Below are 27,932 nucleotides of genomic sequence, written 5' to 3' on the forward strand. Positions count from 1 at the left end.
TCCTATCTTCTTAATGGTAGAAGAACAGAATTCCTGATTCTTTGTCTTTCAGCTTCCACAGTAAAGAAACTCAGGTTTCTTCTCAACATTAAGGGAAAAGCCTTTATTGTCAGCCAAAAAATACTTCCTGCTTGCATTTTTTTAGTAGCCATTGTTTTCAAAGAATGAAAAAATAATGCTTGCTTAGAATGATATTTACGAGAATATAAAACAAGAAAATAGTTTTCAAAGTATTTTGAAAGAGAATTATGAAGATTACATATGAATTTTTGTTCTTTAAATATATATATATATTTAAGAAAAGTTAATTTTAAAAAAAAAACAATTTTGGGGGGGAATTGTTCAATTTCTACTCATTTGCCTCCTTTTAAAAAGTGATAGAAAATAAAAATTGTCAAAACTTTTTGTGTAAGTATTTCCAAGACTGAAGAATGAACAACTTGCTCAGTTTTCTGATTCAAATCCCAGCTTATTTTTCAAAAAAAAAAAAGTTATTTGTTTTTTTTTTAAAGAAATAAGCACTGGAATTAAATGTTCAGTGTTTTCCACAGTGGGGACACACATGAAGGCTACATTAATTTTTTTCTTCACTCTTTTTTCTAGAATTGTGTGAGTGGGGAATTAATTTTAGAACATGGAAGCAAAACTGGTAGCTTCAGTCAAAACCTGACTGTTACGCTCACTATTGAAATGGCATTCGTAATTGGGATGCAGTACACAATTAGACAGCTCTAATTTCCAGTTTGTATCCCTCAGCCTGGAAAGATGAATTTCAATGGCCCCTGTCTGTTCTCTGAAGAAATGTGACTGATGATAGCTCTCTACAGAAAAGTGTCCCTCTGAGGTTTGGAGTTGAGTTGTACCTGCACATTCTGACTCTAGCTGGATCTTCAAATATCATGTTTAGGTCTCAGTAAGTCTGATGACGAGAATAGAAGAGAGAAGATATGGAGAGGAATGAAAGGATGCTATGTGGCAAATAGCATTGCTTCTCTTGCCTAACCAGTAGGCATGGCTGAGAGCAGATGATGTAGTAGTCCTTGCTGTTGACAGCCTTCATGCAGCTGGAGCCCAAGCTTTTTTCTTATTTTATAGACAGATTTTGTCTTTCAAAAGAGTCTTTCTCATCTTCCTTTGTTTAGATTGACTATGAACTACACTGCTATTGAGCCTTTTCTGTAGGAGATTCATGAATCCATACATCATTCCTCTCAACATTGGCTATTCAGGACAGAAGAAAATTAGCTGAAAAGCCATTAGATTTCAACAACCATCAGCTTATTTATTGTTATTTATTATGCTGAGATTTAGACAGAGGGTGTTAAACTATTAGAAAGATTTTTTAATTAGTAAAAGGTACAAAAGATAAAACCAATGGGCCATAGCTTCTAGTGTTGCAATGAGTAAGGGAAGGCTATCCCAATTTACAGCTGAGGTTTTGATTTTGGGAACTTAATCATCCATCTATGCATTCTCCCTGTTGGGTATTGTTTGGCCTGGAAGAAATGGAATGTTCAAAAGCTGAGCTACTATGTTTGGAACTGGAGTACTCACTCCCCTCCTTAAAGCACATTGCACTTTGTGTAGACAAATGTTTGTGATGTAAATAGTAAACATTATTAATAGTTATGCAGCTTATGTATAGAAGTTTATTGAGATGCTTATAATATGGACAGAGAATTGCACACAAGAATCCAGAAATGTGCGATCAGTGACACCAGTTTAGAACTATACCAAAAAAACAATTAACAAAACAACAAAATAAGAAAAATTACAACCAGCTTTTGAAAGGTTTTGGCCTCTCAAAGAAATTCCAGTTAAATACAGACTATACAGAGAACTATGAGAACTTAGTTTTTTAAAATGAAAAGCATTCTTATTTTTATATACTGGGGACAGGTTATACTATGATGATAATTTTTCCTTCCTTCCTTCCTTCCTTCCTTCCTTCCTTCCTTCCTTCCTTCCTTCCTTCCTTCCTTCCTTCCTTCCTTCCTTCCTTCCTTCCTTCCTTCCTTCTTTTTGAAGCATTGTTTGTTTTATCCTAGAAGAACACATCAACATGGATAAAGTGAAAATAGAATATTTTTTAAGCATAGAAAACCCAAGGATATACATATGTATATCCATGCACCTCCTTATATATGTGTATCTATATATACAAACTTATAAATAAAGTTGCACTATATGTATCTTTGGATGGGCTATTTGCAGTCCAATGAATCTGTATTTCACGTCTCTTACTATGAACATGTTGGCAGTCTTGGAGGACAGCCTGGCTGTCCTGAAGGCCAGCTGGGTATTGAATAACACTATAATTTGCTCATTATTACTGCTGAACTGTTTTCAAGTGAGATGGACCCAGCAACAGCTGTTTGGCATTCAGTTTTAAGCCAGTCTTTTTAGACTTGGAAAAGTCCTGGGTGATCAATATTTATACAACATTTGTTTTTAATGAGTTTTTAGACCTTCCTGAACTGTTACTGCAAAATGTGAGCAATCTGCTTGAATCCTGTTCATTAGCAGCAACCTCTGAGTGCTGTAATTTATCCTCTCTATGCAACACTGAAGTGCTCGAAGTACCGTACACCTAGCACTTTGGGAGCCGTAACTCCACACCTCTTATTAATAATTAGCTCAGGCTTCTCTGGGACAATAATGCTGGACTCCATGCAACATTTATAAGTTCCTTGTGTCTGTAATTCAATTAATAAGGTTGCTCTCAAGCTTCTTTAAATTCACAGTTAGCAAACAGGGCACACTTTGGCCTATCTTGTGATATAGATAATTTACCTATAACACATGATACCAGCTATTACAAAGCTCAGTTTTGTTGCCCTGTGTTGCTTTTGACACGTCCTCATGTTAGTAAAGTTGCACTACTTCCAAGGGGGTGTGCGTGCGTATCTGTGTGTTTTTGGTAATTGTTGAGGTTTCTAAAAGAATTCTATGAGATTAAGACTAATTTATACTGCTTGATTATTCCATGTTTCTTCACATTCTACTCTTAGACTAAAAGAAAAAATGAAAAGGACAAAGTGTGGCGAAAGTCTACTGGGATGTTTAAATGGAGGCCTTTTAAGTGAGGAGGATTAAATATCAAGGTAGAAAGCTGAATTAAATAACATATTGGTTTATACTTAACAAAAAAAACATGTAGCACAGGCATGGAAAATACACTGGAAGTCTGTTCCCTGACTGAATGTTGTCGTGTTGTTGCTGAGCTTTCAAAGCTAGGAAGATTTTTACAGAAGAATTTCATTTATTTCAATTGCATAATGACAGAATCACAGAAGGGTTTGGAAGGTATCTCCAGAGGTCATCAACTCCAACCCCGTTCTAAAGTAGGCTCTTTTCAGCAGGCAGCACAGGTGGGCATCCAGATGGGTCTTGAGTATCACCACAGAATGAGACTTCGCAACCTATCTCGGCAACTTGTTTTGGCGCTCTGCTAGTTCAACAGTAAATACATTTTTCCTTCTGTTCTACGAAACTTCCTGTGTTTCAGTTTGTTACTATTTTGTTACTACTGCCCCTTGTTCTGTCTTTGCACACAACTGAAAAGAGCCTGATCCCACACACTTGGCTCCTGCGCTTCAGATACTTATAAAAGGTGACGAGGTACCCTCTCAGTCTTCTCCAGGGTGAAGAGTTCCAGGTGTTCCTTCAACCAGACTCTGCACTACTGATGCCAACCCTAGTTCTTAACCCACCTCACTGTCCATTCATCTATCTCAACTTCATTGTAGAATGTTGTGGGACATGTTGTTAAATGCCTTGTGTTTAAAACACAAACGTCAGGAAACATATCATCCACTGCTCTCCCTCCATGTACCCAGCCAGTGATGACATCACAGAAGCTACTAGGTTGGTCAAGCATGATTTTTCCTTGGTGAGTCCATATTGATTACTCCTGATAACCATCTTCTCTTCCAATTGCTTGGAGATGACATCCAGAAGAAGTTATTCCAATCATCTTTCATAGAATCAAAGAATGACGTGGGTTGAAAAGCGCCTCAAAGATCATTGAGTTTCAACCCCCCTGCTATGTGCAGGGTCACCAACCAGCAGACCAGGCTGCCCAGAGCCACATCCAGCCTGGCCTTGAATGCCTCCAGGGATGGGGCATCCACCACCTCCTTGGGCAACCTGTTCCAGTGCCTCACCACCCTCTGTGTGAAAAATTTCCTCCTGACACCTAACCTAAACCTCCCTTGTCTCAGTTTAAAGCCATTTCCCCTTGTCACTATCCACCATCGTAAATGGCTCCCCCTCTTGTTTGTACACTCCCCTCAAGTACTGGAAGGCCACAGTAAGGTCTCCATGGAGGCTTCTCTTCTCCAAGCTAAACAAGTCCAGTTCCCTCAACCTTTTTTCATAAAAGAAGTGCTCCAGCCCTCTGATCATCTTATTGGCCTTCCTCTGGATCCGCTCCGAGAGCTCTGTGTCTTTCCTGTGCTGGAGGCCCCAGGCCTGGATGCAGCATTCCTGATGGGGCCTCACAAGAGCTGAGTGGAGGGGGACAATCACTTCTCTGTGCCTGCTGTCCACTCCTCTTTTAATGCACCCAGAACACACTTGGCCTTCCAGGCTGCAAGGGCACTCTACTGTCTCATGTCCAGTTTCTCTTCCACCAGGACCTCCAAGTTCTTCTCTGCAGGATTGCTCTCAATCAGTTCTTCACCCAGTCTCTATAAACACCTGGGATTACCCCAGCCCAAGTGCAGCACCTTCCACTTGGCCTTGCTGGACCTCTTTTTGTTCAAATGGGCATAGGGCAGTGTTAGAGAAGGGAGAGATCTCAGCCACCAGCAAAGTGAAATCAAGGAATATGCTCAGAGATGTCAGCAATGTCAGCCCTGAAGATTTGGATCATCATGTCAAAAATTAGTTTTGGTTTGTTGTAGAAAGTCAGAAATTGAGTAAAAGCTTAAATAATATCAAAGCTCTTGAAAAATTGCTTGATAGAAAGTCCAGGAAGCACAGACAGCTTCTTTTTGATGTCTTTTTTTTTGTTTGTTTGTTTTTGTTTTTTGGTGTTTTTTTAATCTTAAAGAAAAATTTCAATAAGACATATAAAACAAGCAAACACAAGGCATAGATTGAGATTAAAGTAAATCTTTATATGATTTACACTGTGTAAAATTCATTCTTGTTCTGGCTTAATTTCATTGTAGAATTTTTTTTTTTTTTGTGGAGTACCTTTTCCAGATACAGATACAAACTGTCCAATGTGGAGGATTTTCAAAGTGTTAGAGGTTGTTTTCCCCTTTAAATTTCTAATTTAATGCTTCATTAAAAAAACAAACTACAACAACGACACAAAACAAACAAATAAAATGTTCCCCAATGCCTATGTTTTGAAATCTTTTAGTTCTGCATCATAACTCCTTGTAGTTTTTGACCAAAAAGCATAGGCTTTCTACAGTTTCTGTAGGCTTCAATTTCAGCAATTTTTCATGAAATAGCCCACTGTTTGGGTTCTTTGATGACAGAAGTGATGGTAAAAGGTATTTCTCTTAAGTGAGAAATATGGTTTGGTGACTTAGGGGATCGGTAGGTATGTATCCAAATTGATTCTGCAAGTGCAGCATTTGTGAGGACACTGCCACCTGTCGTTAACAGTGACTTATATCTTTCCAGATGGTGAAATAAGATTTTAAATCCTGAACATGTGTGTTTAAATGAGACTCTTGTCCACTTTTCCTGAAGATGAGAAACTTGTTTTCTCTCATTTGTTTGAAATATGTTGTAGTAGAGTCAAAAGGAAAGAACAAGATGTGAGCCAGAATACCTGAAAGGAACTTGGGTGATTTAGAAAATGCAAAGGGCTCAATTTGATGTCAAAATCAGCTAAAGTAAAAAAAAAGTCAGATGCCAAGATCCAGAATATAAATGTGATGCAGCAGCACAGAGTAAGAGATCTCTAGAGTCTTAAAAGGATCCTGAGGAACACTTTGAAGTGGTGAAGAAACGGCATGTGTGGCTGTGTATCTGAGGTGGTGGTTGGCTATTTTATTTTATTTTTCTCTGAGTCTGTCTATGTGTTTTGCCTTAGGGACAAAAAAGCTGGGGGTAGGGAGGAAAAGTTACTGTCTTGGGATTCTTGTCTAAATGTATAACAGTTTTTCCTTCTACCAACCCAAATCTTTGGAGAAAAAAAAAAAAGGGGGAAAATTGCCAGGAAAAAGCCTGCTGTAATCCTGAGGATATCGGAAGAATTGGCACTAGTCCTGATACCTCATCAGCTGGATTTAGGCGTGAGCATTTGGAAAGAGAGTGCTTAGATGGGACTCAAAGAGTGAAAGCTGAATTCAGTAGTTTGCATAATCTTGGGAAGCACAGAAACAAAAGAATGTAATCAACTATGCCTTTCTTTTGCCCTTATCTTCCAGAGAAGCGCAGCTTTTTGTTGAAAAATTTGAAGGTGCTCTTGGAAAAGGAAAGGGAAAAAAGTTCTATGCGTACAAAGTGATGATGACCAAGGTAAGTGCAGTACTTTACTAACTTCATGTCAAACAAAAGTGGAGTCTTGGGTGGCTATATGTACTCATTTTCCAAAACAAATTTTCTTGTCTTTATCTGGTTATTAATGCTTTTGTTTCCTCTGTTTGCACATGAAACAATTTCTAATTAAGCTCACAGTTTGATTGGGACTTATCATCTGCTTATCAGGTGTTTAATTGAGACTTTATCAATAGAAAAATTAACTGTTTTGCTAGAGTTATAAAGACTCATATCTGAACACATCCCTTGAAAAAATTTCTATTGGTGTAGATGTTTCTCTACAGTCTGGATCTTAAGCCTAGTCTTTCCGTTGATCCTGAGAATCAGAAAACGCCTTTTTGCCCACTGTAAAGATACCAGAGGCACCTCTATTGAGTCAAAACATAAGCAATATCCCAGATATATTCTAGGAAACTACGTGTTGCTGCAAGAGTGTGATTGAGAGGCTGAAAAGTTGTTGCTGAGTACTCCATGTCCACATTATCTGTGTTCTGGTCAGTTTTACTTTGATCCAAGTCCTGAGTGATTCCATGAACTAAATACACAGCAGTGGATATGGATTAGTACACTTCTAAAGTATGTTTTTCGTATGAGTTTTATACTTTGGTAGATCTTTAAAGTGAATGTGGTAAATTGGCTGGTTTGGAAGATTCATTTCAAAAGTACACTCCTACTCAAAATGAAATGCTGCTGTGGAATGATACTACAAATGTTTGACAGGACTACTTATTCTATCCAGGTTTATCCTTAGGTAAATTGGCTTTTCTGCAGGCAGCTGTGTAGTCACATCTTATTAACATTAATATTCACAAAAAAGGTATCAGGCTTTAAAACTGAGCTGTGCACAAGAAGCTCAATTATGGAAGTTCCACTCATCCAATAGATAAAGTAGTAAGTAGAGTAATTGCAATTAAATGACGCAGCTTGAGCTCCAAATCTGAATTATGTACAGCAAAGGAAAGAACAAATTAAATTCTCAGAAACAATTCCAAAAACTGAATGTCATGAAAGGAAGGGATTATTTAATCACTTTCCTTGTGGAAGAAATGGGAACTTCACATAAAGGCAGTGGGAGACATATTCAGAACAAACGAAAAAGAGATGACTCTTCATAAGCTAGTGCTTCTGCCACAGTGTGTTCTGCCAAAGAACTGTGTGTATGACTACGGGGTTATATTAGTTAGCTCAAAGGGAAATTGAACATCGGGTGTCAGAAATGATTTTTTTAAACTCCATGAATGTTTCAGAAATGGATGAAATTCCAAAGAGATTTTGAGAATTTTAAGACAGCCTGCATACCCTGGGAAATGAAAATTAAAGAGATTGAAAGTAAGTACTTGTGAATGATAATAAAGAGTACTATCTAGTATTGTATCTCTAATGCATGCCAAAATTCTAAATTACAGTACTTTAGAAGTACCTCCTTGTTCATACATACAGGTATAAAACACATGAATATTTCTTCTTTCATTAATATTAAAATTGATTTTGTAACCTGTTCAAAATGTCCTTGAGAGAATGTTAGGCACCTAACAGATAATAAGACAGTATCAAAGTTAAACTTGGAAAAGAGATATTGAAATTTAATTGTTGTCTACCTCCACTTTATTTTGTCTGTATATCATAATTATTTCTATGACGTTTTTTTTCATAATCTTTAGACTTATTTAAGAGGTGTTGCAAAGTTAGCAGAGCTAGTATGAGATCACTTTTAAAAAACCTTATTTTATTATCAAACTCTGGTCAAAACCTCCAGATGTAATTAGAAATCAAATACAGAATATATTCCACACAGCTTGAAGCTGGTATGTGTGAACTCCACGAAATTAAATTTTCTTAATTGTTGATGTCTGCAGCAGTGCAGTTGTGTTAAAGACGCAGCAGAAGCAACTTTGCAGGAGGAAATGGGCTTCTAGATTGGCTACAAACCGAACAAAGAATTGGTTGCCCTTTGGCTCCTATGTCACAATGCCAGTGGCTTTCTCTTTCCAGACTTAGTTTAATTACTTGTGTAACAACAGTAACACTATTGACTTAAGCACATAATAGGTCTTGTTAAAGGAAACACATTGAACAATTCAGAGAATCCTGTTTGCAGAAGTTTCCTCACACTTGAACACTGAATCCCTCAGAATGCACAGAAGAATGAGGAGAGGTGAAAGAAAGCTCTCAAACACTGGGATTGTACTACAGGATCAATACTTAGCATACAGATATCATCATCAGACACCACTGTGTCTGTGATGGGTTGTAGTTTTGTGGCAAAATGTAGTTGCATTGAAGAAATCAACCACCGTCTACTCAACTGCTCATTTCTGAAGGAGACAGTACAGTAAAATATGCAGCAAATATCAGATTGTGACAGGCAAAACAGATTGTTTGAACCAGTCTTAGAAACCTGATGCACTATATAAAATGAATATAAAATGCACTGACACAGTTCATTTCTTTAGAACTGTGTCTGTACAATTGCTTTCCATATTACTACACAGTAGTGCAAGTTCACACTAGAATTTATTTTGTGATTATTTTTTACCATCAGAAGAAACATACCATCTGGTGTATTTTATTCACTAGATCAACATACCTGAAAATGAATGTTTCTAAGTAGCATCTGCTCTATGCAACAGAAGGACCAAGGGATTATAAATAGACAAACAGCTTCTTATTCCAAAGAAACCAGAGGTAACATTTTAAAGTAATACTCTAGGGTAAATGCTAATATTATGCTAGGAGCTATTTTCTTTGAACACAAAAGTGGCCATTAAGCACAGAGGTATAAATACCAACAAATGCAGTAGGTGATGTCAGCAGCAGCTGAAAGAGTTAAAATTTATGAAACTTCAAATTCTATTTGAGTGTTGATCCTAACTAATAGAAAGTGTAAGTAGAAAGCTTATGAATGAAATAAAAGCCTGTCATCTATGTGCAGAATACTCTTTATAGGAGACTTCTTTATCTGTCTGAATACATTTGTGTGAGGAAGCGGTTAATACTCAGCAAACCTCCTTAGCTGTTAACTTCTAACGAGTTATTTTTAAGCATAAGTCATTTCTGTACTCTTACATGAAGATGATTTTCATTTTCTGGTCTCAAAATGAGTTGTTTATAAAAGAATTCCAAGCAGGTGAGGCTGTAAGTGTTAACAGTAGGCAGTAAGTAGAATATTCTTACCACTGGGAAACACTCATCTTTATTCCTCAGTCTTTCACTTGCAGCTGAATAAGAAAGTATGACTTGTCTCAAATCAATCTTTGCCTTATAGATTAGAATTATTGCAGGAATATAATGATTGCTCTGAAAGTAAAGCCTCCTACAAGGCATACAGGGAGCACAATAACAGAACACTGTTTTTCAACATAGCCACCACCGTTAACTACACATGTTCTCCCATGATGAACAGGAGTCTGCATGCTGCACTCATATATAGGCCCTGATTAACTTGCATAAAATATTCTTTCTGTTCTTGTTTGAGGATCTGTAGGACCCACCTGATGTACCAACATTGCCACAATCGTTTTCAGTACACTGAAGGTGATATTGAACTCCGTACAGTTCTCTGGTCTTAATCTGCTGATTTGCATGGATTAATTTATTGAGACACTTTTCATTTTGTGGTGTGACATCTGTGCATGGTCATCTAGACTGTGGCTTGCCTGTCACATCACTGTTACTACTGCTGAAACGCACCACCCACTGCCTCACCTTGCTCACATCCGCTATTTGGTCTCCATAAGTATTCATCAAGCATCAGTGAATGTCAGTGGGCGTCATTCAGTGAAAAACCTTTGCTTCATATTCACTTCCATGTCAGACACTGTTTTGTCACTGTCCCTCTGCTGCCATCTGTCTCATGGCAACAAAAAGTAACAGGGTATTGATGGAAATCACGGAGTCATAGAATCATAGAATTACCAAAGTTGGAAAAGGCTTCCAAGATCATCCAGTCCAACTGTCCACCTACCACCAATATTTTCTCACTGAACTATGTCCTTTAGTGGAACATCTAAACATTTCTTGAACACCTCCAGGGACGGTGATTCAATCACTTTCCTGAGCAGCCCATTCCAGCACTTGATCACTGTTCTGGAGAAGAAATTTTTCCTACTATGCAACTTGAACCTCCCCTGGTTCAACCTCTACTTCCATACCACCATTGTTTGTCTCTGACATTGTTGGCCAGCATAATAAAATAGGAGGCATTACTTTCAGAGCAGCACTCATGTGAATGCAGACTGGCATTAACTACACATTTAAAAGTTATAGAGACCTTTCTTCTTCTCGCTCTGTGGGCCAGCAGTAGGTGGACCACCATTGTTCAGACACAAAAATTCTTGAAAGAGTCCTTTCTGTGATAATCACCAATATCATTCAGTATTAAGAAATGAATAACAAGGAAACAGAGTAAGGAAGAGGAAGAAAAAGGTAATTGCAGTTTATAAGCCCTAGAAAATAAAACTTCATTTTAAACTCTGCTTAGTTTTATGCTGTCCACGGTAGTGAATAAAAACCTTGTTCTCACCATTTTCCATGTTGCTTTCTGCTTCCTGAAATCATTCCCAAAAGAATGAGGATATTAAGACTGATCCAAAAGAACCCATGAAACAGGCAGAGCTCTAGACCATGAGAGTCCAACATTTTAGCTTGTCTGGGCCACAGGATCATGTAAAGACTAACTGATATTCCCTTTTTTTTACATCTTACGTTTTCATAGGTCACTTTGGGTCATCGGTAGCATCTTATTTCATATTCTTACGCTGGATGTATGGAATAAACATGATTCTCTTTGGGCTGACGTTTGGACTTGTAATGGTGCCTGAGGTGTGATTTTTTAAAATTTTCATTGAAGATTGGTGTGTGAATTTCTGTCTTTGCTGTGACATTTCATAGGACCTGACCTTCAAATTTTATAATCTCGTTATGTGCCATTAAAAACTCTTAAGATGTACAAAAGTCATAAAGGCATATTTTCTTCATTGAAGGCTGTCTTTAGAGAGTTATCTTGAATTAGTCTTAACAGAAAAATGTATGTTAAGATTCTGTCCCCAGAATGGTCTTGCATGGCCTAAAATAGTGCTGAACTTTTCAAAAAAGAGGGCTTGTATGAAATTGAAATTGTTCTTTCATCTACTCTCTTTCAGTCTTTCTCAATCTCTCACTTTATTCTCTAGTGACCAAATCAGAAATTGTAAATTGGGAATTTCCAATTGTTCCTTAGTATAACATTTCAATTGTGTGATCCATTTCCACAAGAGAATATGCCCAGCTATTCACAGGGAAAGGCCTGGGAAGTATCCCATGAGGATGTATACTCATGGCATCTTGCCAGAACACTGGGATTGAGAATCCAAAAACGGTATCCCTTGCATCTTCCCACGTATTTCAGTTAAATAACCAATGAAATCCCATTTTACAAGAGAAACTAATCTTTTGGTTTTGTCTTTAAAACAAGCTCTTCTGATGAATTTGAGCTTTATTGCCTTTGACTGTGACATGATAACACACTGATGCTAGTGAAATGTCACTTTAAATGTAGAAAATATCATTAATGCATACTTTAGGCATAGTTTCAAATATTAATGTGAGAAGGTGGGGAAGTAGGTCATTCTCATTAAGGCGCTAAGGAGCACAAGGAGAGTCTTCCTAAGAACTGACAGATCACTATCCCTTCCCTTTGTTGGTATTTTGCTTTAAAATGTAAATTGCTATCATTTCTTGTTTCTAGGCATTGATGGGAAAGCCATATGGCTCTTTACCTAGAAAAACTGTTCCAAGAGCTGAAGAAGCTACAGCTATGAACTTTGCTACCCTTTGGGATTTTAGTGTAAGTGCATAATCTTGCAATGATGCATTTTCACATGACTTTTTGATTATTAAGAACTTTGGATTCATTATTTAATATTTGAAGATTTAATGTGGAATATTTCAGGAGAAAATTGAAGTAGAAGTAATTTATTTCATTTTTACCCAAATTCTGAGCATAGATTTTTCACAGAGGTAAAATTTATGACAAATCTCAGAGTCCACATATACATTTCAGTATTTTAAGCAATACAAAGACTCACTGGAAAAATTTTCTGTACTGGATCCACATCTCTATATATTGAGGGTCTACTAAGGATGAATTTGATCATCTGTATTTAGCAGGTTAGCAGTTTATTCCCAAAGGTGTCATTGTCCTTTTTCATCCTGAAAACAGCTAGTCTAATTTTGCATGTGACATGTTTCTGCTGTTCTCCTCTTTGTATAAAGATGATCCAACTTGGTATAAAGTCAGCTGGGGATAAATTTTGTATTGCAGCACATTAGTTAGAAGGTTGTTAGAGTTCTTTATAGACAGTGGTCAAAAAAAGGTATTTTTCATCTGTGAAATGGTGTGAGTCTAGTTAAGATTTTCCTTCATATTGATAGAAGCAGCATCTGTTGAGATAATAGTGAGTAATCTACCTCTCAGTCTGCTGCACTCCTTTTCTCTAAGGAGCACCAATACTGTAAAGATGTATCTTCTAGCACTTGAGTTTTTGCAGCAGTAGAAAACACAAATATGATTGTTGCAACCAAACTAATTTCTTTGGGAAATAAACTCAAGTGCAAATTCCTCCAACTTAGAGCTCAGTGCATCCAATCATTAGCATACTGACTTATGTTTAGAAACAGCCTCTCTGTGTGGTTTTGGTATCTTTGAGATCCTGCTCCACCTGTGCTGGTGGCATGGAACAGTGCTGAATGCTAAGCTCTGTTTGAGCATTTTCATCAGGGCACAGGAAAATTTTTGTATGTATCCAGCATTAAACCCATCTGTTATCTTCCCTAAAAAAGATATAGTAATGTGGAATGATTCTGCCTCTCCTTAATATTAGCATTTTTGACTCTGGTTTGGGTGTATAGAGATTCTTAATCTTCTAATATCTAGATCTCAGGGTTCTTTGTAGCTCAGTACTCTTATGTACTGCCTGAAATGCCTTCACATTTTGGCTCCTTTTTGTCTTTATTTTAAATATTCAGCCAACAGTGCAAGAAGAATCTGGTAATCAGACCACTGAACACGGGAAAATACTTAACTTCATAAATTCATTTTCTCATTTATGAGCAAAGTCTTTCAGGCTTGTTAATTGCAAAACGCTGTATGTTAAACTAATGTAGTAATATGTAGAAAACACATTGATTGTCTCTCTTTTGACTGTAAATATATATAAAGTGGTCAGATGACTTCTGCTTTACTAATTCCACAATTCATGGTCCCTTCTTGTATAGATATGGATAGAAGTGAACATTACTTTTCTAAGAAAACATCTGTATAATCTTTTCCAAGGACTGCTGCATAAAATGTTTAGCTCATCAGGAGTTACATACTTGAATGACAGGAAGAATATGTCTAGACATGTAGCTGGGAATTTAGATAATGATGAGATTTTAAACAGATATTAAAGCGTCAGGGAGCTATTGGAGAAATATGAATTGTGTAGTGAATTGAAGCCTTTATAAAGAGAATACAGACTAAAAGAGGCTTATGCAGCAAATAGGAATAAAGTTTTTAAAATAAATAGAGCTGAGAAATGAAGAATGTAGTCAGAAGGTAGAAGGAGGAGGAAGTTGTAACAACAGAGAGAAACAGCATTTGACAGCTGTGTAGAAAGTTTAGTAAATAAAAGCAGCAGTTAATACAGGGAGCAGATGCAATGGAAATTAAAATAGAAGAGGGCAATGAAAGGAATGAATCCTCTAAAATATTGAGGGTAAAAAAGAATTTTCTTGAGGAATGTCAGATTGAAAAATATTGCCTGAAAACAGTGGTATCTTCAATTAAGTAGTCTTTTATTTGGTAGCAGTTATGGAATGCTACAAAGTAAGTTAAGAGTATACATTTATTTATTTTATATAATTTATTTATTTAATAATTATTTATGGCATATACTTCATTTTCAGCTAATAATTGCTAAATCTATTTTCTTTTAGTTTATACTATGATTCATTTCAGTTGTAGTGACAGCTACTATAGACAAAGTGCATGTTGCAATGAGAAATGTCTTTTAAATAATATGAGATACTGAACACCAGAAGGGAAGTAAATGGCTCTTTTCAACTAACAGAAACCTCATATTACTGTATCAGTGTCAAAATGATCTATCCACCAATTGCATTTTGACAGAACAGTGTATTTGACTTGAATTCATTGCATTCAACTGGAGCTGTAGCCATGGTGAGCTGCTGTCAGAAAGTTTCTGCATACAGTCTTCTAGCTGTAACCTGAGGATTATCAGAAAGCCTCATTTATTTGGATCATTTTAGACACCAGCAATTGTTTATAGTTAACCATGTACTAGTAAATTACCCTGAAAAATCGTCAAATTGATCTGTAGAAGAGAAGGGGATTCTTGTTGCTTTTAGAAAAATAAAACAAAAAGTCCAAACTGCTGAAAAGAAACTTATGCCTACCTCACACTCTGTATAGCCTTGGAGTCTAAATGTTTTTAAAACACCTACATAGTGAATAATCATCCAAAAAAATGTAGTTATGTAATGACTAACATATTAAATGATCACCCAGTGAACAGAAAAGGGCTACTAGACAAAAAAGTTACATGAGAATTTTATGTCAAATAAGTTACGCAAGAATGTGGAAATGAAGCAAAAAACATTTCATTTCTGTTGCAAGTAATTTATAAAACAAAATATGAAGATGATTTTTTTTTAATTGTAGATAGAGTTGCCATGAAAAATTTTAAAGGTAAAAGATTTGAAAATTTACATTAAGTATTCTATTTTTTTAATATTACAAAAATGATTTTCCTCCTTCCTGTGAGCTTTATTACCGTAATGCTTATGACCATTTTGAACACACTTGAAAATAACGCTTCATCATGTTGAAACTGGTAGGATTCTGATTCTGTGCATTTCTAACAGGTTTGTGATGTTACATCTTCTTGTTAAATTTTCAGGGCTTTGCACAGTATTCTGTGCTTTTTTACGGTTATTACAATAATCAGAGGACAATTGGATGGCTCAAGTTCAGGATGCCTCTTTCCTATTTCCTTGTTGGCGTTGGGACTATTGGCTACAGCTTTATGATTGTCATTCGAACGTAAGTTCACAGTTATAAAAACAAGTAATATCAATGTTAGTCACTCGGATTTTCTTTCAGAAAATACACTTTGGAATGTAGCAATCTTAAGAGCAGGACAAATGCAACATCAGTGGAGCGAAAATGCAAGGAAAAGCTGAATTCTGTTAAAGTTGTATATTATTCCTTGGGCCTGTTCTTATTTACTTTTGCAGCAGCTGTCTTTCAGTATTTTGTCGCTGGGAAAAATCCTCACAGAAATACCAGTACTTCCCTCCTGCAACTTCAAACTGTGAAATGAATGCATGAAGTAAGGAACAGAACCGTCAGACCATATTTTCATAATGCTCTGCATCTAGCATAATGGCAGTTAACATTCTGGAAATTCAACTGTTCTTCTTTCAGTGATACCTTATGTGAATTGAATTAAGAAGAAAGAAGGCAAAAAAGAAAGAAACATATGGCAAATAATTCTCTATGTAATTCATAGCCAGCAGTAAATGACTGTCCACAAGTCTATAGTGGTTAAGTCATGTTTACACAGTAGTATCAAAGAATAATATTGATCACAGTGAAGATTTAATGTCCCGAAAATAATTATCTCCGGCAGCGTTTTATCCAGGAAAACTGTGCTTAATAAAACGTAGTAAACATAAAGTTAAATCAGTAGGAAACATATGTGTAAGTGAAACTGGGCCTAGGCAGTACAATTAGTGAGGTTTTAGGCTTTTGGCTCTCAAATTCTGGATTTAAATTTTGTCTTACTAGCAGAATTAGATGAATATTCATTCACTATTATTTTATATTATTTGTATAAACAATGATGATTCTAATAGTTTCAGAGGAGATATACTGTTAGTGAACATAGTGTTTTATAACCTTCATTCAAGTACAGTGATCACCTACCTCAACAAATGCCCTTAGCTAGAAAAACAGATTTAGAAGTTTCTTAGTTTGGAATAATTGGAACATTGTAGGTCAGGATGCAAGGACATTTGTGAATTTAAAGAAAATCACAGTTAAAATATTCCAGTATTTTGTGATGTAGCCAACATTTTCCACTTTCAAAAGCACTAGATTAAATCATATTCAGTTTTTCAACTGTTATATGGTTTCCTGCATAGGACAAAAAGCATTCCAGAAGGGGAAAAAACAAAACAAAACAAAACAAAACAACAACAACAACAACAACAAAACAGAAAAAAACCCTTCAATTACACATTTATATTTTGGAGAACAAAACACTCATTCAATAATAAGAGTCATTAATTTAGGTTGAAAACATCCTTTATAATAGTTATTTATGTATTTGTGAAGATCAAAAAGAGAGTAATATTTGATAGTCACACAGACAAATAAAAACTAAAACTAAAAATTATTCTAACAGAATTCCTGAGTGCAAAACAGAGGGAAATCATGCTCTATGTAGTATCTTCCTTCTCACCTGGCCATGTGACATTACTGCTGGTCTGTTACTAGGTGATCTTAAGAGCAGCTCTTGCAGTCTACTGATTATTGCTGTTTTTCCAGAAAGTAGTGCAACATGTCCTGCTAATTTTCATCTGGAAAGAGAATGCATGCATGCATGAAAGAGTTGGTGAAGAGTATAAGTAGTATTATTGTATTTAGGGAAAATAACTAGAATTACAGCTTCACTCTACAACTCATCCTATGGAAACAATATGGAAACATTTCTGGTTCCAAATAAATGACATTCTGAGCACAGGATTGTTCTCTATTTTGTTAGGAACTCTTTAGAATTTTAGGCTTTTACCTTAGTCTAAAATTACCTTAGTCTAAAATCAGCAGCAGGGCAGATCCTATCAAGAGTGTTTCATAATATGCCCTTCTGTAATTAAACAGTAACAACAACAACAACAAACTGGCATTAGATTATGCCAGCTCCAAAGCGTTTGCTGTACTTGTCCCTGACTTATAATTCTACTTCTCTATTTGAGTGTATGAATTTCACTGGACAGTTAGAAATATGTTATATACCACGTATTGATATTAATAAAATGAATCTACAGCTTCAAAAAAAAAAGAAAAGGATTGCATTTTCCTGACCAAAAAAAATCAATGCAATGTCCAAGATTAAATGAGTAAATTTAGTAGTCAAGATGAGATCAAAACAATTAAGAAGGAATTTGATGTTTGTGGGTACTGTTACAAATCTCACTTAAAAATACATGTGAGATGGGAGGCAAGCCTGAGAGCTTTATTTAGTGATTTTTTATTTTGTTTTGGCTGGTTATTTTAGAATTATTCTCTTCTTATTAATGAAGTCTCTAATCAAAATCTACTGCAACTTCTTTGAGAGATATGCCTAACATTGTGTTTGAGTTTCTTATTCAGCAGAATTCCTCTGAGATGTTCATGAGATACATTGATTTTTTTCTCATGAAAATGAGTATTATTATCTGACAAATTCTCTAAAAATATCAAAATCTCCATTGTTTTCCCTTGTTTGAAGTAGATTTTTTTCATGAGTGATTATAATAAAATATATGTATTTCAGAATAGAGTTAGAACTTTAAGTAGAATTTTAAAAACATTCAGAGCAAAACTAGCTCTAATTGAGCCTTTCTGCATCTTTTCAATTTTTGTAGAATGGCAAGGAATGCAAATGATGATGGTGGTGGGGATGATACTAGCTTTAATTTCAGCTGGAAAATGTTCACAAGCTGGGACTACCTGATTGGCAATCCTGAGACAGCAGATAATAAGTTTGCTTCCATCACTACCAGCTTTAAGGTAAAACAAAGATCACTAGAGAGATGTAATTTGCTTAATTTTTCACATTATTGTGAATCAGATGGAACTAAAGCCAAGTATAAACTGTCTGGAATCTAGATGCTTAACCAACTGGATTTGCAGTCATGATGTTAAACAGCAATAGGAACTGGAGGACCAAGCATTAACTATACTGTCCTATCATGAACCACACTGTTTCTTTCTGCACTAGTGATATAAACAGTTTGTTTCTACATACTGCCCACCTTTCCAACTATAGGCATAAAATTTATATGCATGTAAGATAAATGGAAAGAAAAGGTCTTAGGAAAACAGACACAAAGTACTAAGCATTGAATGTCTTTGAAACTTCCATGCCTGCCTGTGAAAGTCAGCTATTGAATGACATTTGGAGAAGAACATAAATCAGTTGAGATGGAGACTTATTTTTGAGAAATACACTCATGAACATTTACTGTAATTTTTGCCAACAAGGAAAGTGTGAAGCCTTAGCTTGGCTGATGTTCTCGAGGTTTTGCTTAAAAGCTGCTGCAGTCTCCTTTCCTTTGCATACTGAACACATGCAGTAGGAAAAGTGAAATCAAGATTAAAAAATAAACAAATAAATAAAATTACAATTCAGGAATCCAGCTTCCCTTCTGCACAACTGATGTCTATATCAAGACAAGAAGCTGTAAACAAACTTCTTTTTCATGAAGACGTCACAGAGAGAAAAGTCTTTCTGCTGGCAAAAGCAGGAAGCTTGAGACTTCATTTACAGCAGTCATGGCCAAGGGTAAATACTAGGCAAACATTTCATATTACAGTCTGAAGCTGTGTAATGTTTGTTTGTTTGTTTGTTTTCCTGTAATTCTAAGTGTAAACAGTTTTTTCATCTCCCCTCAATTTCTGATTCTCAATATGTATTGCTGTTTTATCACAAAAGTGCATTTTTTTTAGTGTGACAGTTCCTTTTCTGGCAGCGAATTATGTGTGTATTGCTGGTGACTCAATCTCACAGCACCTCATAAGCAGGCAGTGCTGATTTCATACTGAAACATGAGAGAAGGTGTAATGAGAATTAGTGGGGATACACTAAATCAAAGCAAAGTGAATTCTGGAGATCCCAAACCCCAGAGTCCATAAAGGTCCAAAACGGATTTTCTGATACAATATGTGTTTGCCTGAAAACATGATGTCCAGGTGTGCATTTGCTTTGTCACAACTTACTTAACTGAATTCTAACAGGATAAGCAATGTAGAGTCTTGACCATTAAAGTACTGATAATCTTTTGTTTCTAACAAGCGCAGGAAGCTATCGTGGAGGAGCAGGAGAGCCGAAAGGAGGAAAATATTCACTTGACTCGGTTCCTGAGGGTGCTTGCTAACTTCTTAGCCATGTGCACACTTGCTGGGAGTGGCTACCTCATATTTTTTGTTGTGAGAAGATCCCAGAAATTTGCCCTGGAAGGTCTGGAGAACTACGGGTGGTGGGAAAGAAATGAAGTTCGTGCTAGCACATTTCTGAAATAGATGTGGTTTGAAACTGCTCCTTTACTCTGCATGTTGCTTTTTTTTTTCTTTCTTTCCCCTCTTGATTACTTAAGTACTTGTAATAGGGGTGCTAAATGTGTAACAAAAGAACTCTTCTAGTCATAGAATCATAGAATCACAAGGATGGAAACAACCTGTAAGATCATCCAGTTCAACCGTCTCCTCATCACCACTGCCACCACAAGCACTAAACCATATCATGCAGCACGTCATCCAGACGCCTCTTGAACACTGCCAGGGACTCCACCACCTCTCTGGGCAGCCATTCCAGTGCCTGACCACTCTCTGAGTGGTCTTGAAGAGCGTCTTTCTGCTTTTCATTAAATTCATTAAAAAAGAATTCATTAAAAAGAATATTCTTTGGTTTGCTCTTTCAAGTGCTCTTTCATGTTCAGTTTTCCTTTATGGGCTTAATCTTTATTTCTGGGGGGGCTCTTAAAACTGTTTTTCTTTCTTTGGTCTCACAGTATCTCTTCAAGAAGCATGCTCTCCTGGTGCTTCTCTCTTGAGACTGGTCCAAGGAAAGTGACTTGTGTGTGACCATGTCCAAAGTTAGCTGAGGCTTCTAAGATACGAGTATGCAGTGTAACAAAACATGCCTTCTAGCTTCACCTGCCAGCCTAGGAATCCACTGTCTTTCTTTTCTTCGGTTCAATCCGCTTTCCTCTTGAGCAAATGGAGCTTTGTTTGTTAGAGAAATAATGAAAATGATTGTGTTTGCAATCAGAACACAGTAAGCACCTAAAGTCAGCAATGCTGTATAAAAGCCTGGTTAGACTTTGCTTTCTTAACAAACATATCATTCTGTATGTTGTAAAACTAGATGTTTGTTATTTAAAGCTCTGAGCAAGAGTGTGAAGTTGAATTCTGATTTACAGCAAAGCAAAAAAATGCCATCCTCACAAAGCAGATGGGAATGGATAATGATGTTATGAAGAATGTCGTTCCCTAACTTAGAGCACCAAAACTTCACACAGAAATTGACATACAAACTTCAGCAATCTGCCTTTAGAATGTAGAGAAATGGGCCTGCTTAAATTGGATTTAGTCAGTTGACAAAAAAATTACTTTATTTTACTCTTTTTGGAAAAGTCATGTACAAAACTGTGTTCCTTAAAGAAATACGCCACATCTGGTTCTCTAATGAGTAAGTTAAACAATACTGGATCCTGTATTGACCTCTGGTGGACACAGCCAGATACTTGACACTGTGTCACTGATCACAGCCCTCAGAGTCCTGCAGTTCACCCAGTTCTCAATCCACCTCACCATTCACTCATCCAGCTTGTGGTTTCCAGATCACAGAAAACAGCATTCACAGTGGAACTGTCAATGATATGAACAGTGGAAGAAAATCTGCTCCAGCACTTCAACTTGAAGTTGACAAGAAGTTCAGAACATAAGTCCATTCCCTTCTGAAATCAAACTAAAGTGATAAAATTCAATGAGTGACATGTTTCCTTCTACTCAGAAAAATTCTATAAGTAACTGCAAAATATAATAATAACACTCTGTGAAACTAAATTAGGAATTTTTAAACTTTTACATTGTGGAATGTAGTTTTTATAGTTTTTATATGGTTTTTTTTTTTTTTTTTTTTTAATTTTGAAAGCTCAGTATTCCATATTTTGTTTCAGTAAGCACTTGCATGTTTGTGTGTAATCATTTCATTTCACACTTCTCAGGTTTACAAGTTTTTGTGCATTGTTTCACCTCTTACCTTAATATCTTTCTCCCAGAACTTGAAATGTTTTTGAGATGGGAAGTCAAAACATGGGAAAATGCAGATAAAAAGAAAATGAGAAATAATATTCTTACTTCTTATAAATAAGAGGAAAGGCAGAACATAATAAAAATATACAAAATTTTGAATGATAAAGAAAATTAGTGATTTGTATCCTGCCTTTCCAGCAGTGCAGCAACAAGGAAACTTCTTAATTTTCAATTAAATTAACAAGTACTATATTTAAAACTACTTGAAGACCATACATTTTCTTCTATCATCCAAAATCAAGGAACTAGGGGATAACAAATGAGTCAAGTAGAACCGAGATTCAAAAAAGCAAAAGAAAAGGAATGCATGGGTGATGCCAATAGTATAAGTATTGAAATTTATGTCTGTCTGAAGGAAGACTGTTCTAAGATAAGACAGATTGTCTGGGAGCTACTAAAGATAAAAAAAGTACTGACTAAAGCAGTATTTTAAGTGAAAATAGTTGGAGTCTGGGACTCATAGACATTTTTCTTGTTCTTCCTCATTCACAACTGGGCTAGCCCCAAGGACTAGGCTAGGTCAAGTGTGACCGAGGGCATCTGTTCATATGCTTACATTTCCACTCTCCAGCAAGAGGAATCTGATTTAAAGTTAGGAGCATTACAAGTGGACGTAACATGTCTAATAAGAACTTTGATACTCAGCTAGTTATAATGATTTTGTGTCCTAATAATTCATGATTTACAGTGTTGGATGTAGTTGTCTCCAGCAGCTTTGCCATGTCAAGCCATACAGTTTATGATGTCTTTTGTTTAATGATGATTGAGAGTGCATGTGTTAGAAACAGATACTTTTTGAAATTTTAGTTTTAAAAACATAAATAAGATAAACTCCACCATCCCAAACCAAGTATCAGAAATAGCACTAAATACACATGAAAGAGTAGATTACTGTAATAAAAAAATCTACTTCTTCTGTGGTGCCACAAGAAGTGTGTGGTGTATGCTACTGATTTCCTATGAATATGAAATAGAAATATAAAAATCCAGAAATTACCTCTTGAACGTTAAAAACCAACGAAAAAAAAACGAAAGAAATACAGCAAACCATTTACTTATTTTAATTGAGAAGCCCAGTTCAGCAGATTAGAATTTCTAAGAGTGTGAATATACAAAAAGAGAGTGAATTTATTTGTTAAATAGTGCTTTTCTGTTGCCGTATTTTTTATGAGAACAAAAACCAATCTTATGTCTCTTGATATCAGGAAAGTAAGAACATATTAAAAATTGCAATTGTTCTAGAAAAATGGATTCCAGGATATTTAAGAGATGTTATTTTCAGAGCAACTGGAAGACATTTAAGTATTTAAGGTTTTTTTGTGACTAAATAAATTCCTTTTTACTCAGTGCCTTTAATATGAGTCATCTATACTGATATCTATAGATATCTATCTATTCCACAGAGGTTTGTGATTTAACTTGAGATAATGTTTTCAGTTACTTGGTTGTTTATGGTCCCTTAAGGAAGAAATTTTGGTAAGGAAATGTTATTTGAAATTGAAATTTAAAAATGAACTTCTAAACTTCTTCAATTTTCATTTTTGGCTGACACAGTCAATTAGATTTTGTGTTATTTTACCAAAAGACTCAAGCACATTTGCAATACATTTTATCAATCACTTCAGAATGTTAGATGCTTGGAATGCCTCCCTTGTCAGTACAATACACAATCTATGCTGAATTTCAAACTTTCTATGAAAGCTTATTTTTCTCAGTTTGCTTTCTGTGTACTTGTTCAATTCCCATACATATATGATGATGAATTAATCTTGTTAGAGGCATAAAAAAAAATATATGCAGAAAGCATCAAGACTAATTTGTGTTTGCTTATTCAGTGAGGATATGAGTGATGTCTCAGCCATTTAATTTAACACTGTATTTTTAGAGAAATGTTTCACATAGCTAATAATTTTTGCTAAATTCTCTGATTGAATTTTGCTTAAAATGTAGATTGTAGGTAAAAATCTAGTATTTGACTTTTTTTCTGAGATTGAAGGAAAATATAAAATAAAAAAAAAACCGCACTTCTATGTATCTGTCTACAGTAGATCATAAGTTTTCACTTAGTTCTTTGCAAAAGCATCTTGTAACTCTCAGTGTGTATTCTGCTCTTCACTCATTTCAACTAAATACCAAATGAAAAGTAGCACTGAAAATGCACTCACCGCTACAATTAGTAATAATAATAGATCCTGCCTCTAACATTTCACTGTAAACTTTTTCTCTTTTCTTCTCCCACCTCCCTAGGTAAACATGGTCATGTCACTTTTGGGAATGTTCTGTCCAACCTTATTTGATGTAATCAGTTCTCTGGAAAACTACCACCCTCGAATAGCTCTAAGATGGCAGCTTGGACGCATATTTGCTCTTTTTCTTGGCAATCTCTACACTTTCATTATTGCCCTAATGGATGAAATCAATCTCAAGGCAAGCTATTTAACTCTCTTCACTATTTTTAATATACACCAGGTCAAAGATATCTGTTTAAGAGTGTCACAGACGTATCAGTGAAAGATGAGGGAGTCTTGGATTGGAAAGGATTTTGGTAGTATAACCTTATAATCTATTTTTTTTTCCTCATTAATTTAAATATTTAGTTGGAAGAAGAAAAGATAGTCAAGTATAACATGACAATATGGGAAGCCAGTCTGTACAATGGCACTATTCCAGAAAATTCAACTGCTCCTCCAATACAGGTGGACCCTGCAGATGTTCCTAGAGGACCATGTTGGGAAACAATGGTAGGCCAGGTAATGTAACTTTTTGAGTTCATATTTGAAAATAAAACATAGTCTGTTACAAGAAATCATATTAAATTTCTGTTTATTCCTGCTGACAAGTTAAATTAAGTTGCGAAAACATGAGGAAATGAAGATGTAAGACTTATTTTTTTCCCAAGCTGCAAAGCTCAGATACAGCTATTTTATTTTATTTGAATTTTATCTGGTAGGGAGATCCCTCTGCATAGATAACAGCATAAAAGGATTTCTATTTTTTCTTCTTCTTTTTTTTTTTTCATCTTCTTTGTCTCACCTCTGTCTTGCAAAGCCTGCAACTATGAAAAGTTGGATCAGTGGTAACAATTAATGTAGTAATTCTGATCAAAGTTTGTATCGAACAAAATCAGATTCTGAAGACAGCAGACTTAGAACAGACTGATGAATATCTCAACAAGGAAATATGTGAGATTAGCTCTTGTTAGCAGTGTATATTTGAGAAGCCAAGTAATACCATGTAAAATAAAGAACATCAGTTTAGTAAATCTACTCATTTTATTTGATTCAGTTAAGCATTCATAATTATTTGTATTATATGATATGATGCTTACAAAGAATTTCCCAACATGTTTCTTTTCTCTGATTGATCATCTCTCTTTTTTTTTTTTTTTTTTTTTTCCTGCCCATGAGACTGAATTCACCACTGAATGACAACTTGTGCTATTGCTCCCTCACTGTGACAGTCTCCTCACTTATTATCAACACTCTCAAGTGGCAGCAGGGAACAGAAAGGCAGGAAGAAAACAAACACTGAACTCTTTTCACTGATATGGAATGATTAGCTAAGAACTCCCAGGTCTCATTACTCTGCTGACTTTCTCTGTATTTTCAGATCAGAGAGAACAATAATAGTTTTTTTGGCAATTAGGGTAAGCCCTGATACAGTAGAGTTTAGTGGAACTTACTGAAATAAGAGGAATAAGTATTGTAGAGTTTTCTTCTTTTTTTGAATCTCCCCAGAGTTGTAGTAATCAGAAGGGGTTTTAGAGTTTTTCTATAGCAGCAGTATTGTCTGGAAACATTTTTCAGACTAATCATGTAATTTGTTATGAGCATAAGAAGAAGTGGAGGATATGTGTAAAAAATGTAGGGCAGTCTTTCTCCTGGATTTCTCAGTTGTTGAACTGGGAGAAGACAGTCATTACCAAATTGTAGCACAGGAAGCACATTTAGTCACACATTGGTCCAGTGTTTTATCATTATTGTAATTATTATTGCATACATGTATTCTTAAAAGAAAATATTGCTTTAACAGGAGTTTGTACGGCTGACAGTCTCTGACACGATGACAACATACATCACAATTCTAATTGGTGATTTCTTGAGAGCTGTCTTTGTTAGGTTTTTCAATTACTGCTGGTGCTGGGACTTGGAATATGGATTTGTAAGTATCTGATTTGCTATTTTAACTGTCCTTGTCAGAACGTCACTCACATGCATAAATACTGATAAGTGTGTACTTAATTTGTTGCTCATATTCAGTGTACTCAGTGCTTGCAGCTAGAAAATATTCATGAATTAAAAAGAGACTGGTAAATGGGGTGAGTGAAGACATGGAAATGTCACTGAAATCTATGAATGACACTTGCTAATACGAATAACTAAGTTAGGAAGCCAACATTACATTTTCGCTGTATTGGGTCCATGGTGAATCACTGCTCCTAGAATGCACACTCCAGTGCTAAAACACATAGATTTTATACATTTTAGCATGTGAATATTCACACTATTTCTGTGAAGTACCCTCCTATTCCTAAAATTGCTATGCATATTAAAATATAGTACTATGAGCGTATTTTGTTGAATTCTCACAAGGCATTTAATTAATTAATTAATTCTTCAACAGTGCAATTTCTAAATTTAAAATATAAATATAGTTCTGTCATTTGAAAAGGAATTAAATCTGAGCAGCCCCTTTTTTGGGGTGGGGGGCGGGAGAGGGCGGGGGATGGATAGGGTACTGCCAAATCTTGATTTCACTCCAGTGGATAAAATAGGGATTATTGTTTTAAAATTTATCCAATACCCAGAGATCTAATTTTCCATTAGCATCTTCTAAGCAAAGAAAGAAAAACAAACATCAATAAAATTCTGCAACCAGTATTAAAATCTATCTGTTGGCCTTCAGCCATCTTCATTTGTCTCATTATTCACTGATAATATGCAATGAACATCTTTACAACACAATGCAAGTATTACACTGCTGTTGGAAGTGACAGTTTTAATCTAGATAAACCATTTCAGAAGCTTCTGTGCAAATTTGATGAAAGCATTTGTTATTTCTTTCAGCCATCATATTCAGAATTTGATATAAGTGGGAATGTGCTCGGACTGATATTTAATCAAGGCATGATCTGGTAAGTGTGGCAATGTGTGCTATGTCTGTAATGTGCCTCTGTGCATTAGCACTCACTGCAGTACTGCAGGAATTAGCAGCATGTGTGAAATGCCAGTTTTTCTCATTGATTTAATTTGATGCTAGTGTAATGCAGTACTCCAATACAGGGAAATAAGTGGGTGTATTTCTAAAGTAGTTCTGTGCTGATATTCTGAGTCCAGATGAATCAGACTTTTGTAGAGTTTTGCAGTAAAAGGCTGGGTGAAATCCTGTCTTACTGTTGATTGTTTTCCAGTCATTTGAATGCTTTGAAACTGAAATATCCTCCAGTTTATTTCAATGCATCATGTGCAAAAGTGCCTTAAATATACATAGTATTATATGAATGTGAGTGTGTATCAAATGTTCCTGCTACAATAGTAGTGAGTAGTCCTCAAGGAAAGATCTAAATTTCATTCCATTCTTGGAATGTAGCTGAGGGGTAAAGAACATCTATCCTCATATTAGATGCTGTGCCTTCTTCAGAACTGCCCTCCTCAAGTGTCGCTGACTTCTTAATTCTTGCTAGGGCCTTGCTTTTTGCCTTTAACAGTACTCTGTGGATTACAGTTTTTGCTTGAGTAAAAATTCTCACTTCTGTAATTCCCATGGGGTTGTTTTATTAATTTATTTTTGGCCTGTACAGAATGAACAGAGCTGTACATACCTCCTTCCTGTGCATGCACAGGCTTAGTCCTTCCTTGGACACCGCTAGAAATGAGGAGAGTGCTCCGTTTCCAGCTTCTGAGGAAGTGAGTTTTTGCTGGCACCATGCACTCCCACTACACCTCTCCTTCTCAGGCTTCTCATCCCAGGGTCCAGCCACAGCACCACAGAAGCTTATCCCTCTTGAGCAACCTGAGTACGTCCTTGGTGGTTCACATGGTCCCTGGATTTAGGCTGGTTCCAGCATGGATGTGGTGGCAGAGGAAGGGCTGAGTACAGCTGTGCAGCTGAAGGCAGCTCTCTGGGCTGAGCTGGACCTGGACACACCTCACAAAGCATTACAATGGCTCTGTTCTTACTTTCAGTAGAATGGGGGCTTCATAGAATCTGTGACTTGTGTGTTTCTAATGTCATATTGATATAGAATCTTTCTTCCTGCTTACTGATTCTTGCAGATTGACGAACTGAATACATCAAAACAGCA

General features: G+C 35.9%; 1 protein-coding gene across 7 annotated transcripts in view; it reads left to right on the plus strand.

Annotated features, from left to right (window-relative positions):
• TMC1 (transmembrane channel like 1) overlaps positions 1–27,932 on the plus strand; it is a 110,556-nt gene that overhangs the window by 76,033 nt on the left and 6,591 nt on the right. For all 7 annotated transcript variants that reach the window (XM_042826861.1, XM_042826863.1, XM_042826865.1 and 4 more), the window contains 11 exons: positions 6,396–6,486; positions 7,755–7,836; positions 11,222–11,328; positions 12,233–12,331; positions 15,447–15,589; positions 18,178–18,322; positions 19,613–19,807; positions 23,876–24,055; positions 24,226–24,378; positions 25,661–25,789; positions 26,695–26,762. In XM_042826861.1, coding sequence (XP_042682795.1) covers positions 6,396–6,486; positions 7,755–7,836; positions 11,222–11,328; positions 12,233–12,331; positions 15,447–15,589; positions 18,178–18,322; positions 19,613–19,807; positions 23,876–24,055; positions 24,226–24,378; positions 25,661–25,789; positions 26,695–26,762 — 1,392 coding nt within the window. The remainder of the gene's footprint in view (positions 1–6,395; positions 6,487–7,754; positions 7,837–11,221; positions 11,329–12,232; positions 12,332–15,446; positions 15,590–18,177; positions 18,323–19,612; positions 19,808–23,875; positions 24,056–24,225; positions 24,379–25,660; positions 25,790–26,694; positions 26,763–27,932) is intronic.

The sequence above is a fragment of the Centrocercus urophasianus genome, unplaced genomic scaffold, assembly GCF_019232065.1.
Source record: "Centrocercus urophasianus isolate 14NV4802_14NV808 unplaced genomic scaffold, USGS_Curo_1.0 seq_27, whole genome shotgun sequence".
NCBI classification, from domain to species: Eukaryota; Metazoa; Chordata; class Aves; order Galliformes; family Phasianidae; genus Centrocercus; species Centrocercus urophasianus.